Source organism: Pantherophis guttatus, chromosome 7, assembly GCF_059756535.1.
Source record: "Pantherophis guttatus breed Tessera chromosome 7, ASM5975653v1, whole genome shotgun sequence".
NCBI classification, from domain to species: Eukaryota; Metazoa; Chordata; class Lepidosauria; order Squamata; family Colubridae; genus Pantherophis; species Pantherophis guttatus.
In genome coordinates this window covers 8,379,378-8,394,994 of record NC_142069.1, presented here as the reverse complement: position 1 = coordinate 8,394,994, position 15,617 = coordinate 8,379,378, and the positions used below count along the sequence as shown (strand labels likewise).

At 40.2% G+C, this 15,617-nt stretch overlaps 1 protein-coding gene and 1 long non-coding RNA gene across 51 annotated transcripts in view; one reads left to right on the top strand and one right to left on the bottom strand.

Moving 5' to 3' along the window:
• Positions 1 to 15,617, bottom strand: part of CELF2 (CUGBP Elav-like family member 2) — a 650,307-nt gene that overhangs the window by 26,066 nt on the left and 608,624 nt on the right. For all 50 annotated transcript variants that reach the window (XM_087873611.1, XM_087873614.1, XM_087873639.1 and 47 more), the window contains one exon: positions 13,295 to 13,429. In XM_087873611.1, the coding sequence (XP_087729737.1) occupies positions 13,295 to 13,429 (135 nt within the window). The remainder of the gene's footprint in view (positions 1 to 13,294; positions 13,430 to 15,617) is intronic.
• LOC117679848 (uncharacterized) overlaps positions 1 to 15,617 on the top strand; it is a 32,455-nt gene that overhangs the window by 12,670 nt on the left and 4,168 nt on the right. The window contains exon 3 of the long non-coding RNA XR_009621350.2: positions 7,954 to 8,079. This is a non-coding gene — a long non-coding RNA (uncharacterized LOC117679848). The remainder of the gene's footprint in view (positions 1 to 7,953; positions 8,080 to 15,617) is intronic.

The window sequence follows — 15,617 nt, the reverse complement described above, 5'->3', positions numbered from 1 at the left end:
GAAGTAGTCATTGACAGGTAGGACATTGTAGCAGATGATTTTATGAGCTATGCTTAGGTCATACTGAAGGCGGCATAGTTCTATATTTTCTAAGCCCAAAATTTCAAGTCTGGTGGCATAAGGTAATATTATTCTTGCTCTCTAAACCTAGATATTTAATTTCCCTGGACAATATCACTATTAATGGAAGAGAATAAACATAGCTCAGGGATGAACTGTGGAGTCCTTGGTATTCTCTGAGCTTAGTTCCAATAAATTCATTATCACTAGTTAGTTTCACTATCACTAAGTGTTGTATCTTATGATTTATGAAGAATGTATTTTTATGATGACTATGATCGTGATTTATCACTTATAGCTTTTATGTACACTGAGAGCATATGCACCAAAGACAAATTCCTTGTCTTTGTCACAAATTCCTTGTCACACTTGGCCAATAAAGAATTCAGTTCAGTTCAGTTCTGTTCGTTTGCTTGCAGGCGGTTTCATGAAGCACTGAAGATTTTTATTTATTTATTTATTTGTCAAGCATGTATGAGAAAATAAGTATAAACATAACATATAAACATATAAGTATAAACAGGTATAATGTTACCAACTCTGGTAATGAAACGTCTGCAAGCAAACAAACAAAGCTCAGAGAGCGTCAAGGACTTTACAATATCACTACTATCTCATAGGTGGACAAATTGTTGGATGTTTGGCATTGATGTGCATTGTAACAGGAAGAAAATAAATATGGGAAAGATTTTACATACAATAACTCATTGTAAGGCCTCCTATTTTGCTGGTTACTTTTATTTTCATAGTTAATTTAACAGAAAGACATAGGGCCCAGGATGGATCAAAGATACCACCTTGCAAGATTAATTCCAGATTAAAAAAATCGTACCTTGCATCGTACCTAATGTCAGCAGGCTTGGGGTAAAACTGGGCATTGGATGAGCTGGTGTCATAATGGCTAAGAGGTGTCCATTTAGATCTATACTGACTTTTATTGTTACTAACAAATACTGCATATGGCACAGATAAAGCAGTTAACCTATGCTAGTGAAAACTGTCATAGGAAGATTGCAACTGTTTTAAAAAAAGCCTCACTATATAAAGAAAAGGAGAAAAGGAGAGAAAAGAAGAAAAAAGGAAAAAAAAACACGTACACAGAAAGTCATTCAGCCATTTTTTAAAAATGCACCTTCACTCTTCCCCTCACACTAATAGACAGCTGGTTTTTCAATGAACACATTATTGATCTAAGATTTTAATCCTGGTGACATGCTCTCTTAACAATATCAAAGAGTAATCTTTTTTGCTGCACTGTGTTCAGTTAATCCGTAGTCTTTCATATGATAAATTTCCAAATCCCTGGTATATAACTCAGAAGTACCTTCACAGCTTTAAATGGCATTGATTTTTTTTGTAATGCTATATGGATAAATTTATGGAAACCAACCCAAAACAGAGTAACAGCGGGTCACATCCATATCATACTAGTAAAGGTCCCCTTATTCATTTCACGGATTTTGGTCTCTTCCCCTCACAATACCATAATACCAAACTGACCTTGGAGCAGAAGAATCACTGAAGAACAGTGGCCCCAATTAAAATCCTCCTAAACTGGTCCAGTAAGATACCATGTTAAGTGTATCAAAAGCTGCTGTCATATCAAGGAGGCCTAGGATAGAGCACTCCTCTGCTAATAACAGAATACCTTATGCCACCAGGCTTGAAATTTTGGGCTTGGACAACCTAGAACTATGCCACCTACGGTCTAACCTAAGCGTAGTACACAAAATTATCTGCTACAACATTCTACCTGTCAATGACTACTTCAGCTTCAACCACAATAATACACGAGCACACAATAGATACAAATTCAAGGTAAACCGCTCCAAATTCGATTGCAGAAAATATGACTTCAGCAACAGAGAGGTCAATGCCTGGAATGCACTACTGACTGTGGTTTCTTCCCCAAACCCCCAAAACTTTAACCTTAGACTGTCTACTGTTGACCTCACCCCATTCCTAAGAGGTCTGTAACTCTCTACTGTGGACCTCATCCCATTCCTAAGAGGTCTGTAAGGGGCGTGCATAAGTGCACCAGCATGCCTACTGTCCCTGTCCTAGTGTGTTCATATCCATGTTTATACTTATATCTGTTATCTCATAGATGTTTGACTAAATAAGTAAATAAGTAAATAAATAAATAAATAAATAAATAAATAATCAATCAATCAATCCCTGGCCTGACGGAGATCATTGGCCAGTGTTACCAATACAGCTTGGTATTGTATTCAGACTAAAACTACTCTAAAAAGGATCCAGATAATAATTAATAAATAATAATAATAATAATAATAATAATAATAATAATAATAATAATAATAATAATTTTATTTCTATACCGCCCTTCTCCCGAAGGACTCAGGGCGGTATACAGCCTATTAAAAGCACAAAGACAGACATCAATTAAAAATAATTAAAATTATTAAATAATTTCGGCTCAGATTTAAAACCCCCAAAATTTAAAACACCTAATTTAAAATCATTACATTGATAGCCCGGCCTGGCGGAACAGCAGGGTCTTGAGGGCACAGCGAAATACACGGAGGTCGGAAATCTTACGCATTTCCGGGGGCAGTTCATTCCACAGGGCAGGGGCTCTGTGGAATGAATCACTTCCTCCAGGGCCTTTGGAGTAGTAAGCCTACTATCTTCTCAATAACCTTCCTTGAAAAGGAAAGAGTGGAGTCCGGACAAAATTATTCAGAACCTTTAAATCCCGTGATGGCCTCTTGAGGGAGAAAGAAACACATCATTTCCTTCCAAGCATCTCTTCCCACAGAAAGACATCCATCTCTGCTGGATCAATGACATATCACCTCCTGGGATGACTTAACCAACCATGAAGGACATGGAACTAAGAGAAAAGTGGCAGGGTTCAAAGCCCCAAGGACCCAGTCATCGGGCTGATGGACCTGACCTCCTTTCAAATTACTAGGCATGACTACTGCTCAGACAACTGCACAAGATCCACAAAGGCAGAAATCCAATGCCAAACAAATTCAAGCAATTTTATCTGAAGGATGCCTGCAGAGGCTCTCTGGTCCCTTCTTCCCCAAATCACTCAACACACTCAAGACCACTAGCTGCAGACTGCCACTGTGATAAGAGTGGAGAAATAAGTCTGTTTTGCTGCTTTTAATCCTTAATAAAGAGTTATACCTGTGTCCAATCAGATTTGTTCTTAGTACACGAGGGAAGACCAAGCAAAATATAGATGGGAAAGTTTAAAATTACTTGTAGGGGAATTGTCATGTAGGGGGAGAAGAGTACATAAGATATTTTTGATATATTTTTCAGCATTCAACCAGGGTGGACTTTTTATTTTTAATATCAGTGTGGATGATATATTTGTAATTTTCTATTTTTTTTTGTACACATGGTTTTTTTTACTTTTATTATTAGCATTTAAAGGCAAAGCAACTATTTCCATGAGTGTACTAATATGGGACAACTTGGAGGGAAGGAGTTTTAAATTAGATGCTTTAGATGGTCTATAAAATTATATAAAAAAACAGAAAATAGGAAAAAGGAAAATGTTTTTTTTAATACGTGAATATTTTCTTGGGATTTGACAAAAAGTAGGAGATAATTGTGTTGTGCTTATGTAACATTCAGAAGATAGTGTGGATTCTAAATGTTTTTCTGCCTCTTCACATGAGGCGAACGAGATGATTTTACCCACAATTGTCAGATCCATTTATAATAAGTGTCTATACTTCTTTGTGAAGCAAAATATATTCTAAATATTTAAAAGGATAAGATGCAGCTTTTGTCAATGCCCAATCTCCAAGAAGAACCAACTATGTTGGCTGATTTAGAAAACTCTCACACAGGTGCAGCTATTTTGGGATTCTTTCTGGAAGCACATTACAGATAGCACAGTGGGTGCTTGGACTATACAAAATGTCACCCCCGACAAGCTTCAACTGCCTCTTGGAGAGATGTGTATTGTTCTGAAATGAACAAATAAAGAAAGCTTTTAAGAGATGCTAGGCTCTGAGAAAGATTTTGTGATGCTTCTCCGGAAAAGCATCCTAGATGTTCTATAAAAATGGCTCAAGTTTCAAACAATTCTGCTTTAAGCAATGAATGCTTTTATTTAACAAAGGCAAATCCTTTGTGGTATGGTTAGCATCATGAATGACCCATAACTCATTTAATTGCTTCCCAAGAGTGAAGAACAGAAACGCTACCCAGGCAAACAGTTTCTTTTCTCTTAAGCAGCCGAATTGGTCAAGAATGCTACATCTTTTGCATTTGTATGGCAGATCAAGTGAATTAACAATGAAAGAAGCAGCCAATGGCTTCTTTTATTAATGTGGAACAAAAGCTTAAAAATAGTTGCCAAGCAGATCAGGTATTTAAAAGAGAGAGAAAGAGAAAAAGAGAGAGAGAGAGAGAGAGAGAGAGAGAGAGAGAGAGAGAGAGAGAGAGAGAGAGAGAGAGAGAGAGAGAGACACAGATATGTGAATTCAAATCCTATATTGATCATCAGCCAGGCTTAGAAAATGAACATGATCCTTCTGCGAGGGTGATGGGCAGTTTCAAAATTTGACCAAAATATCAATCAATCAACATATTTCTAGAAGATACAGGAAAGCCTGATAGTTGATGTGTTGATGCTAAAAGAAGCTGGCATCAAATTGAACTTGACACATTTAGAAGAAGCCGGTAATTCCAAAGGTGATCTAAAACAGGGGTCTCCAACCTTGGCTTCCTCAGGCTGAGGAACTCTGGGAGTTGAAGTCCACAAGTTGCCAAGGTTGGAGACCCCTAATCTAAAACATTTTCAGAGCACAGAGAGAAATTCAATAGTGCTCCCTATTCCTCCATTGCAGTTCTCACGTGGCTATACTGTAAGTCAAGGATGAATTAAGTCAGGAAGGCCATCCCAGAATCCACGTTGGCCAATTTGGAGGTGATGTTTTTTTAAGGGAGAAAATGAGTCTTCAGACCTTAAAATACCGTTCTGCAAGCCTTAACGGTATCCATTTTGTCCCTTAAACCATCCTGATGTCCAAAAATATGCAAAAAATGGGCCCATTGTTTTACCCAACTCATTTGGGGAGGGGTCTTGGAGAGACCAAAAAAGAATGTAGGCTTATATGTGACTGCCAAGAAATACTTTTTGCACCTGTTATAGATCACAGGAGAATCAAATATGGATCCAAGAACTCTCACCCTCTGCCCACCACTGTCCTGTTGATGAAGCTATGCAGGTACTTACATCCATCTGTTTAGTGACCATTCAAAGTTACAAGGCACTTAACTTATAGTGACTTATGACTGCTTTTCATCGATGCAGCATCCCCATGGTCATGTGATCAAAATTCAGATGCTTGGCAACTGGCTCATATTTATGACAGTTGCAGTATCCTGGGGTCATGGGATCACCTTCTATGACCTTCTGGACAAGCACAGTTAATGGGGGAGCCACTCAACAACCATGTTACTGACATAGCAAGAATTGCAGTGATTCACTTAACAACTGCAACAAGAAAGGTGGTAAAATGAGGCAAAACTCAGTTAACTGTCTCACTTAGCAACAGAAATTTTGGACTCAATTGTAATCATAAATCGAGGACTAGCTGTACCGTACCCATTATCCCCTTTCTGCTTGCTGCTTAGAGTCCTAAGAGCTAAAATAAAAGGTAGCAAGAATAGCTGTGGCTGACCTTAGTAACCTAACAAAGGAAGGAAAACCAGCAAGGGTACGTGTTTTCCTCCAGTTCAGGGGTGTCAAACTCAAGGCCTGGGGGCTGGATCCAGCCTGCAGCGTGCTTAGATCTGGCCCACAGGACCACCCTGGAAACAGTGGCCCACTCTGCCTCTGCCAGCAAAAACAGAGCTTGGGAGGGGCCCTCCCAATCCGTTTTTGCTGGCAGAGGGTTGCAGGAGGCCCTCACAACCTAAAATGGAGCTCGCGTGGGCCGCGGGTGGCACTCCCAACCAGTGGGGGGTTTCAAATTTTTTTATTACCGGTTCTGTGGGTGTGGCTTGCTGGGTGTGGCATGTCTTGGTGGGCGTGGCAGGGGAGGGATGCTGTAAAATTCCCACTCCCACCCCACTTCAGAGAAGGATACTGTAAAATCTACATTCCCTCCCGATCAGCTGGGATTTGGGAGGCAGAGAATAGATGGGGGCGGAATTTTTACTACCGGTTCTCTGAACTACTCAAAATTTCCGCTACCGGTTCTCCAGAACTGGTCAGAACCTGCTGAAATCCACCTCTGCTCCCAACTCCATTTTCACTGGCAGAGGGTTGCAGGAGGTCATCACAAGCAAAAATGGAGCTCGGGAGCCTGTTTTCGCTGGCAGAGTGCTCGGGCCACCACAGGTGCCCCTGACATGAGTGATGTCGAGGGCCATGCCCCTCTGGACATGTCCCCGCCCCTGCCAAGGTCAAACACAACCCTGATGTGGCCCTCAATGATATCGAGTTTGACACCCTTGCTCTAGTTGATATATCTTTGACCCTCCCTGAGAACCTGGCAGGAAAAATTGCAAAGAACCAGTGGTGAAATTCAATTTTTTTTATTACTGGTTCTGAGGGCATGTCTTGGTGGACGTGGTGTGATGTGGCTTGGTGGGCGTGGCAGGGGAAGGATACTGCAAAATCTCCATTCCCACCCCACTCTGAGGCTTGCCAGAGGTGGTATTTGCCGGTTATCCGAACTACTCAAAATTTCCACTACTGGTTCTCCAGAACCTGTCAGAACCTGCTGGATTTCACCCCTGCAAAGAACGATGCTTGCTTTCACCCTGGTGTAATTTTTTTCTGCAAAACTATAACTTTCACAGTACCCAAGAGCCAATGGTGTCAACTACCAACATTTGGCGCCTTGAAAAAAAAGTTTCATTGGTTGTTGAACACGGTGGCTTCTTACTTGTAACCATTAATCATGTACGCCTTGTGCAGTCTTGGCAGAGTCGACCATAAGTATAAATGGTATAAATCTGCATTTTACTTGCATAGCTTCATTAATCACAGTTCATTTAACGTCATTAAATTAGATAGCCAGGAAGTGCTTTTCCCTCAAGTGCATTGCCATTTTTGTAATAAGATGGTTTGTAGAGAAAAAACAAAAGGGATATTGTAAATGAAAGACGATGGGAAGTTGATTTTTTGAGAATTACTACTTCTAAAAAAAAAGGAAGAACCTCCCCAATACTCATGCAACTGCAAAAATGTACAGACAATTTAAAAAATAATAATAATAAAAAGGGGCACTTATTTCCTCCATCTTAAAAAGCAAATATAAATGCTGCACTATAGCCTAGATTTAAATGGAAATGCTTTGAAATGGAACACGTGGCTTTTATAGAGCTAAATAGAGCTCTCCCATGGAACCGAGAACAGGCAGGGAAAGCTTTTATTCAGGTTTACAAAGTATTTAATGGACCGGAAAATTTAGCACTAGATAAGAAAGTTGAAATCAAAAGAACATCTTAACAAGGCTTGTTTTCAGTTTAGATGTAGAGTTTGTAAGGTGGAACAAGACTATTAAATTGATGTTTTTGCTTGATAGCAGTATTCAGGGAGGGCTGTTGCTAGGGGAAAAAACGGTTCAGATCAGTATTTCTCAACTTTACCAATTTTAAAATGTGTGTGGACTTCAACTCCTAGAATTCCCCAGCCGGCTGCAATATTCCTTGCATGCTACTGCCTTGTCCCCTGAAGGATAAAATCTTCTGCCAATAAAGTTTCTAACTTCAAATATGTGTTCTTTACCCACAGAAGCTGGCCAAAGTTAGATTTGGCTTTATAGCCAAATAAAATGGCTATATCCTTGTAAAATGGCTACCTCATTTATTTTTCTATGTTCAACTTGTCTCTGAATTGCTTGTCCTTTTTTTTTCTCTTTTATATCTCTATGTATGATTACCCAGAATTAATGGTGAAATCCTCCGAGGTCTGCCACCAGTTCTCTGCGTGCATGCATACACGGCACGCACTTTGTGTGCATGCGTACCGCAGGCGCTACCGCACATCATGGAAAAAGGAAGCTTAAGAAGGTAAGTATCCTTATGATTTATATTGATATTGTTTCCTGGTTGCTTATTTGTAGCCTATGACTATCATTAAGTGTTGTACCTTATGATTCTTGACGAATGTATCTTTTCTTTTATGTACAGTGAGAGCCTATGCACCAAAGACAAATTCCTTGTGTGTCCAATCACACTTGGCCAAGAAAGAATTCTATTCTATTCTATTCTGTTCTGTTCTGTTCTGTTCTGTTCTGTTCTGTTCTGTTCTGTTCTGTTCTGTTCTGTTCTGTTCTGTTCTGTTCTATTCTATTCTATTCTATTCTATTCTGTATAACAGCGAGGGGGGGAACAGCTGTGCCGCGTGATTTAGATTATAGATATTTCTAGCGAATATAAATCGTGCGGCACAGCTGATCGTCAGAAATACCGGTAGCATTGTTTTACGACCGGTTCACCTGAACCGGTGCGAACCGGTAGCATTTCACTGCTGCTCAGAATAGGACAGAAAACATAGAACACGGAATCATAGGGTTGGAAGGGACCTTGGAGATATTCTAGTCCAACCCCGTGTTGAAGGCATTGGACCTTATATTATCCCGGTCAAATGGTTGTTCAATCTATTTTTGAAAACCTCCAGTGATGGCGCACCCACAACTCCGGGAGTCAAGTTGTTCCATTGATTAATCATCCTCACTGTCAGAAAATGTCTCCTTACTTTTAGGTTAGATTTCTCTTTAACAAGCTTCTACCCATTACTTCTTGTCCTGCCCTCAGGTGTTTTGGAGAGTAAGTCAATCTCTCTTTTCTGTGACAGCCCTTCAACTGGAAAAGTTAAAATAAAACAATGGATTTAGCAAAGTCCGTGGCTAAGCAAATCTGCAGAAGAGATCTTGGGCTGCATATTGCTATTTTCCTGGGAGAAGGATAAGATAAAGGCAGACTTTTTTTATGCAGACATTTTTATGTGGCTTCTCATGGACATAAGAACGAATGCTGTATTTGTCTTCTGAGGCCACTGCTTTTATAAGCAGCAGATTCCCAGACATCCTAGGCTCACTTTCTCCTAAGTATCAAAAGATGTCAAAAATCTTGTCAATGATGAACTAAAAGAAATGATTAAATGTACTTTATTGCACATAAAGGGGAACATTCTCACGCAATGCACAATTATTGCACCATAATTAAGCAAAATCACCCAACTGCTGATCCTACTGAGCAAACTCAGATGGATTTAAGATGGCAGGATTGGTATCTAGCTATCCCTTCAGTTACCAACATTCATCAACAAAGGAAAATTCTTAGGGGAAAAAAGAAAATTCTGAACAAGGAATAGCAGGAGGAGTGATTCAGATTTATTTATTTATTTATTATTATTTATTACTCATATTTCTATGCCGCCTACTCTCCGAGGACCCTGGGCGGCTTACATCAAAGACAGTATACTAAATAGCATATTGTCCCCTAACAATCTGGGTCCTCATTTTACCCACCTCGGAAGGATGGAAGGCTGAGTCAACCTTTTGAGCTGGTGAGATTTGATCCGCTGATCTGCTGAACTAGCAGACTAGCAGTTAGACTAGTTTTGGTCACCACATTACAAAAATATATTGAAACTTTTGTTGGAAAAGGTGCAAAGAAGAGCAACTACGATGATTAAGGGCCCGGAGACAAAAACATATGAAGAACGGTTGCAGGAATTGGGTAGGGAAAAAAGGCATTGGGGGGGGGAACGGGGGGGAGGGGACGATGACACACACACACATGACAGCAGTGTTCCAGTATTTGAGAGGCTGTCATGAAGATGAGGGGGTCAACCTATTTTTCAAAGCACCAGAAGCCAAGACAATAAACAATGTATGGAAACTAATCAAGGAGAAAAACTACCTGGAACTAAGGAGAAACTTCCTAACAATGAGGACAATTAACCAATGGCACAGCTTGCCTTCAGAAATTGTAAATGCTTAATCCCTGAAGGTTTTTAAGAAAAGACTGGATAGCCATCTATCTGAAATGGTATAAGGTCTCCTGCTTGAGCAGGGGGTTGGACTAGAAGACCTCTAAGGTCCCTTCCAGCTCTGAGCATGAACAACTTCCCATGTAGGGCTGGCTAAAGCCTATGGCTGAGCTGCGTAGGAAACAATAGTTTTCTTAATAGCTCAGTGATCCTTACCCTGCAAATTTACCTGATGTTCTTAAATATAAATGTATATATAAAAGTAATTGTTGTCAATGCTGTTATAGCAACGTTTCCCAACGGTAGGGCAACTTTGCGCTCTAATTTTAAAGTTGATTTATGAAAGTTAATAACCTCCAGCTTCTAGATAAATATACAATGATGCTCTAAAGCCATCCGCTAGCTATTAAACACATTTCCAAGTTTAATAATGCTTAGAACATGTTCATTAAAGCAGCTTCATTAAAGTCAAGAGAGCTGATTTTTCTCCTGTACACAATTTTCCCCTGCTAAAGAAGACTGTTAAATTAACCAGAACAGCATATTCTGAATTTTGTACTAGTAAACAAATCTGGGATTTTATTTGTAGCAGAATTACATGTGAAACATGCTGAAAAGACACTCTTGTATCTGATAGAATCTGTGGTTAGGAACTAGTAGTAGAAAAAGTCACGGTCATTTTAAAAGAGAATGAATTTTAACTTAGTTTGGAGATGATCCTCTCTTTTTATAAGCAATGCTTGAAAGTAGGAACAAATGAATGGGGGCATGACTACACAGCTGAAACTGTTTTAATATATTCCATTTCCAATAGCAGTAATACTAACTCAGATTAGTTACCGTTGTAGCCCACCCTTCTTCTGCAAAGCACCATGCACAATTTCTCCACAATCCTTTTCTCACAATAAAACTGCGAAACAGACCAAAAAGACAGCAAGTAGTTCAAAATCATCCAATTTAGTAGGTGGGTAAGTAGATTTTGGCAACACAACTCCCCACAACACGTACCCGAAGCATGCAAAATCTGCTTTTAATTTGGTTGTGATGGGGATATGGAAAAGGATCCAATCCATTGCCGGAGCCTGTTGTATTTCCATCTTTGTGGGCCAAATGATGTCACCGGGGTGGAAGCAAACAGCAAGCCCCACCCCACACAAAATTGTCTGTTGTCTTCAATAATTCCGTTTGCTTTTACCATCTTCAATTGGTATTTAATCCCTATGTAGGATTATTTTGCATTCCATTCTCTGCCAAACCACTACTCAGCTGTGTAAATCCTAAATCGGGTCTAAAAATGGTATTCTTTTATAAACGTGGGTGCCAAAAGTGGAATCCACAACACAGACAGCATTAAAATTTGGGAAAAGTCAACCAAGGTGATTGTGTGGCAAATCAAGGAACATCAGATACATTTGAAATCTGCAAATGCTAAGCTGAGCATTTGGCCAGCTCTGGAGCAAAGAGATAAGGAGAATAAGGTTGCTGGCTGACTTGGAAGAAGACAGCTAGAATAAATTTCTTCTTTGCTTGACCACTTGAGACAGAATTGCTGGTCTGGTCAGTGTCATAAAAATATAGCAATGGTATATTCTACATTCCCCATTCCCAAAGAGAAAACACACAAGATACTATGCATGGCTGCCATGAATCATGAAAGTTCGCAACAGAACTGAAACTGTGCACCATAGTAATATACTATGATAAAAAAGGAATAATTTACAAGTCAGCTAAAGTATATTTTGCTTCAAGATGAAAAGCTAAGGGAAAAGGCTATTCTTGCACTTTAGGGCCATGATCTCTCTAGAACCTCTAAGAATTACAATCATTTGTATGAAGTAGCAGTTTAGGAATTGAATAAATTAGATATTGCATGAGGCCATAGCACAAATCTTTAAATTATTCCTAATGTGAGAACCTGATTTAATTTTCCCCAAGGGACACAGAAAGACATTTGTCTTTTCCTCTGAAAAACTTTTCAGACGTTTCAGAGAAGATCAAGAGTGTCCAAAATGAAAAGAAATGGAATTTGTTAAAACCATCAGAATCAAAGAAGGCTCCATGTTTTCTAGGATTCTTAAAATTCTGGGGTTTTTGAAATAAAATAAAACAGTTGACACATTTGGATAAATATGGTAACAGGCAAAACCAGGGCAAATTTTCACTAGCTGCAATGTAAAGATAAAATAAATGATCATTATTTTTTTTAAAAAAATCAATAGTATAAATGTATACTTATTTTATGTATGTATGTATGTATGTATGTATGTATGTACGTACGTATGTATGTATTTATTTATTTAGGCTTATATGCCGCCCTATCTCCAACAAAAACCCGTAAAAAACCCCATCAGTCCAGGCCGAGGGACTCGAATAATCAAGTTTTTAATTCGCGGTGAAAGGTGCGAAGGTCAGGGGTAGTATTAAGTCTAGTAATAGATAAGTACATACCGTGTTTCCCCAAAAATAAGACCCTGTCTTATATTTTTTGAATCCTGAAATAAGCGCTTGGCCTTATTGCCATGCGCTCAAAAGCCCGATTGGGCTTATTATCAGGGGATGCCTTACTTTGGGGGAAACAGGGTAGAAACTGTTCACAATGAAATATGAAATAATTCTCAAGGCTAAATATGAAATAATTCTCAAGGCTAAATTGCCTGCAATGATCCATGAATGAATTATTATCCCCTGGTTAAAATTCTGTTCTCTTATTTGAGAAGGTTAGCAACGTGAAGTAGATAAAAAGCCTTTTCAAAAGGAAACCTTGGCCAGACAGATAGGACAGATAGGACAGATGCATTCTGAATGCTTCCTCATTAAGATTTCCCAATCTGAAGTCCTTATTAAAATTTAAAATAATAGAGTTAATACATGTTTGAAATCACAATTCAGTACAGGAAGGGTGTCTGCAAAATATAACCCCATATGCCAAGATGGCAGCTGCGATGGAATAATCAAACAGCACAAATAAAGAAGCCAGGGGAAATTCAATCGCACCAACGTGGCTGCCATCTTGACTTTTGGACCTTCCCATGAAGACACACCCCTGCAATGCAGACCATTGAAACGTTCAGGCATTGCCCCTGACCACGTTTCCTTTCCCAATGAAAGAAAATGTATTTTTCCGCACACAGAGAGAACACGTTGGAATAAAATCTCCAATGGATCCATCATTCAGGTACCAGAATCACACTGCACGCGTGGCTAGGAGGAAGCTAATGTTTAAATCTCTCCGTTTGCCCTCCTTCTTTGGAACCAAGGTGAAAAGAAGAGTGCTATATTCGGTCGTACCTGGGCTTGTGAGTGCACCAAGGGCCCCTGATGCTGTGGAGAGTGGATTCGCATTGGCGGTGTTGGCTGAGGACTGGGCCGCGGCGGCTGCAGCTGCTAAGGTTGCCAAATTTTGTAGCTGTAAAGCATTCATTCCTGCAGAGAAAACAGAGAGCTAGTGAAGCGAATACCAAACCCAAGTGATTTGTTTTAACTCCACCAACCCAGTGTGAAACTTCCATCCAGGGGTGGGCTGCTGGGGGTTCAGAGGGGTTCGGGAGAACTTCTAGCTAAGATTCTGTGCAGTTCAGAGAACCCCCAAAACCCACTCCTAGCTAGCCCCGCCTCCCCTCCCCTCCCAGGAGTCCCCATGAGGCCCGTTTTGGGTGCCGGTAAGTGCAAGGTGTGCACGGAGACTTGGGGAGGGCAAAAAATGGGCCTACCGGAAGTTTGGGAAGGCCGGAAATAGGCCCGTTTCCAGCCTCCAGAGGGCCTCTGGAGCCTGGGGAGGGCAAAAATGCTCCCCCCACCATGGTGCAGGAGGCCGACTAGGCCACGCCCACCCAGTAACTGGGCAGAGAACCCCTTGCTAAAATGTTTGAAGCCCACCCCTGCTTCCATCATACAGGTAGTCCTCCACTTACAACAGTTCGTTTAGTGAACATTCAAAGTTCCAACAGCACTGAAGAAAGTGAAGCATCCCCGTGATCATGTGATCAAAATTCAGATGCTTGGTAACTGGTTCGTACTTATGACCGTCGCTGTGTCCCAAGGTCATGTAATAGGAATACCAATAGCCCTTAGGCTTATATACCTCTTCATAGTGCTTTTACAAAAACTCTCTAAGCAGTTTTACAGAGTCAGCATATGGCCCTAAACAATCTGGGTCCTCATTTTAACGACCTCGGAAGGATGGAAGGCTGAGTCAATCTTGAGCTGAGGTGAGGCTCGAACTGCTGGCAATCATCAGAAATCACCTGCAATACTGCATTCCAGCCACTGCACCAAAATGGCGCCACCACAGTGATCATCTTTTGCAACCTTCTCACAAGCAAAGTCAATGGGGAAACCAGATTCATTTAACCAGGTTACTAACTTATGAACGGCAGCGATTCACTTCACAACTGTGGCAAGGAAGTTCGTAAAATGGGGCAAAACTCACTTAACAAATGTCTCACTTAACAACAGAAAGTTTGGGCTCCATTGTGACCGTAAATTGAGGGCTACCTGTATCCTTTTAGCTTGTCTTTTACGTTTGGTCTTCCTCTTTTACTTTTAAACTGCTCGTTAACTATTTCGTTCTGCAGTGGTCTTTCACCAAAATAAAGTCTGACTTGACTTGGGATTTGCAAAGACTGTAATTTCCTAGTTTTCTTGATTTTTCATTTTAGAAAGGAATCTGTTCTGACGGAGGAGATGACAGGGACTCAGCACGAGCCCACATTGAATGCGAAGCCTGAATTGCGCCAAGAGGCCACAATAAAAAATGCAGGAGAAATGATCTTGAGATAGCTCTGAGTTGTTTATCAAAACGTATGTCAAAGACGAGCAGCAGAAAAGAGCCATTGCTTCCTCTTCCTTGCAATTTTTTTTAGAAAGCATCACAAGAATACGTTGTTATCTAACAATGATGCTTCTACTTCAAAAGGGAGAAGAGCCCTGGTGGTGCAGCAGACTAAAGCACTGTTATTAACATCAGCTGCCTGCAATTACTGCAAGTTCAAATCTCACCAGGCTCAAGGTTGACTCAGCCTTCCATCCTTTCTAAGGTAGGTAAAATGAGGACCCAGACTGTGGGGGCAATAAGCTGACTTTGTATAAATATACAAAAGTATGAAGGCTATTGCTTAATGCATTGTAAGCTGCCCTGAGTCTCCGGAGAAGGGCGGCATATAAATCAAACCAAAAAATAAAAAAATAAAAAAGAGAAGAGGCTGCCTTACTGCCTAACAATCCATCAGTCTGGTTTCACCAAGAGATAATTTGCTGTAAAGTCAAATCCACTGTGGCTCAGAATTAGGAGAAGTCATCTTAGTCATATGTTTGAAACAATTTCCATTCCAGTAAAGATGCTCACTGAACATTTACTCAGAGCTCTGAAGGTACTTTAACCACGGGGAAATTTAATGAATACATGCAAACTTCCTGCACGATCCCTAGAACACCAAGATTTCAGATTGTGCAGGAAGCTTCAGTAACAGGAAAAATTAGGTGCACATGTCAAACAACCGATGCAAAAGGCATAAAAAGATTCCTCATATTTTTCGCTCTTTAGGAAACTCGGTGTATGTAATAATTTTCTGGTGATGGATTTCAGAATAAATAAGGGGCAGGATCTTTCTCA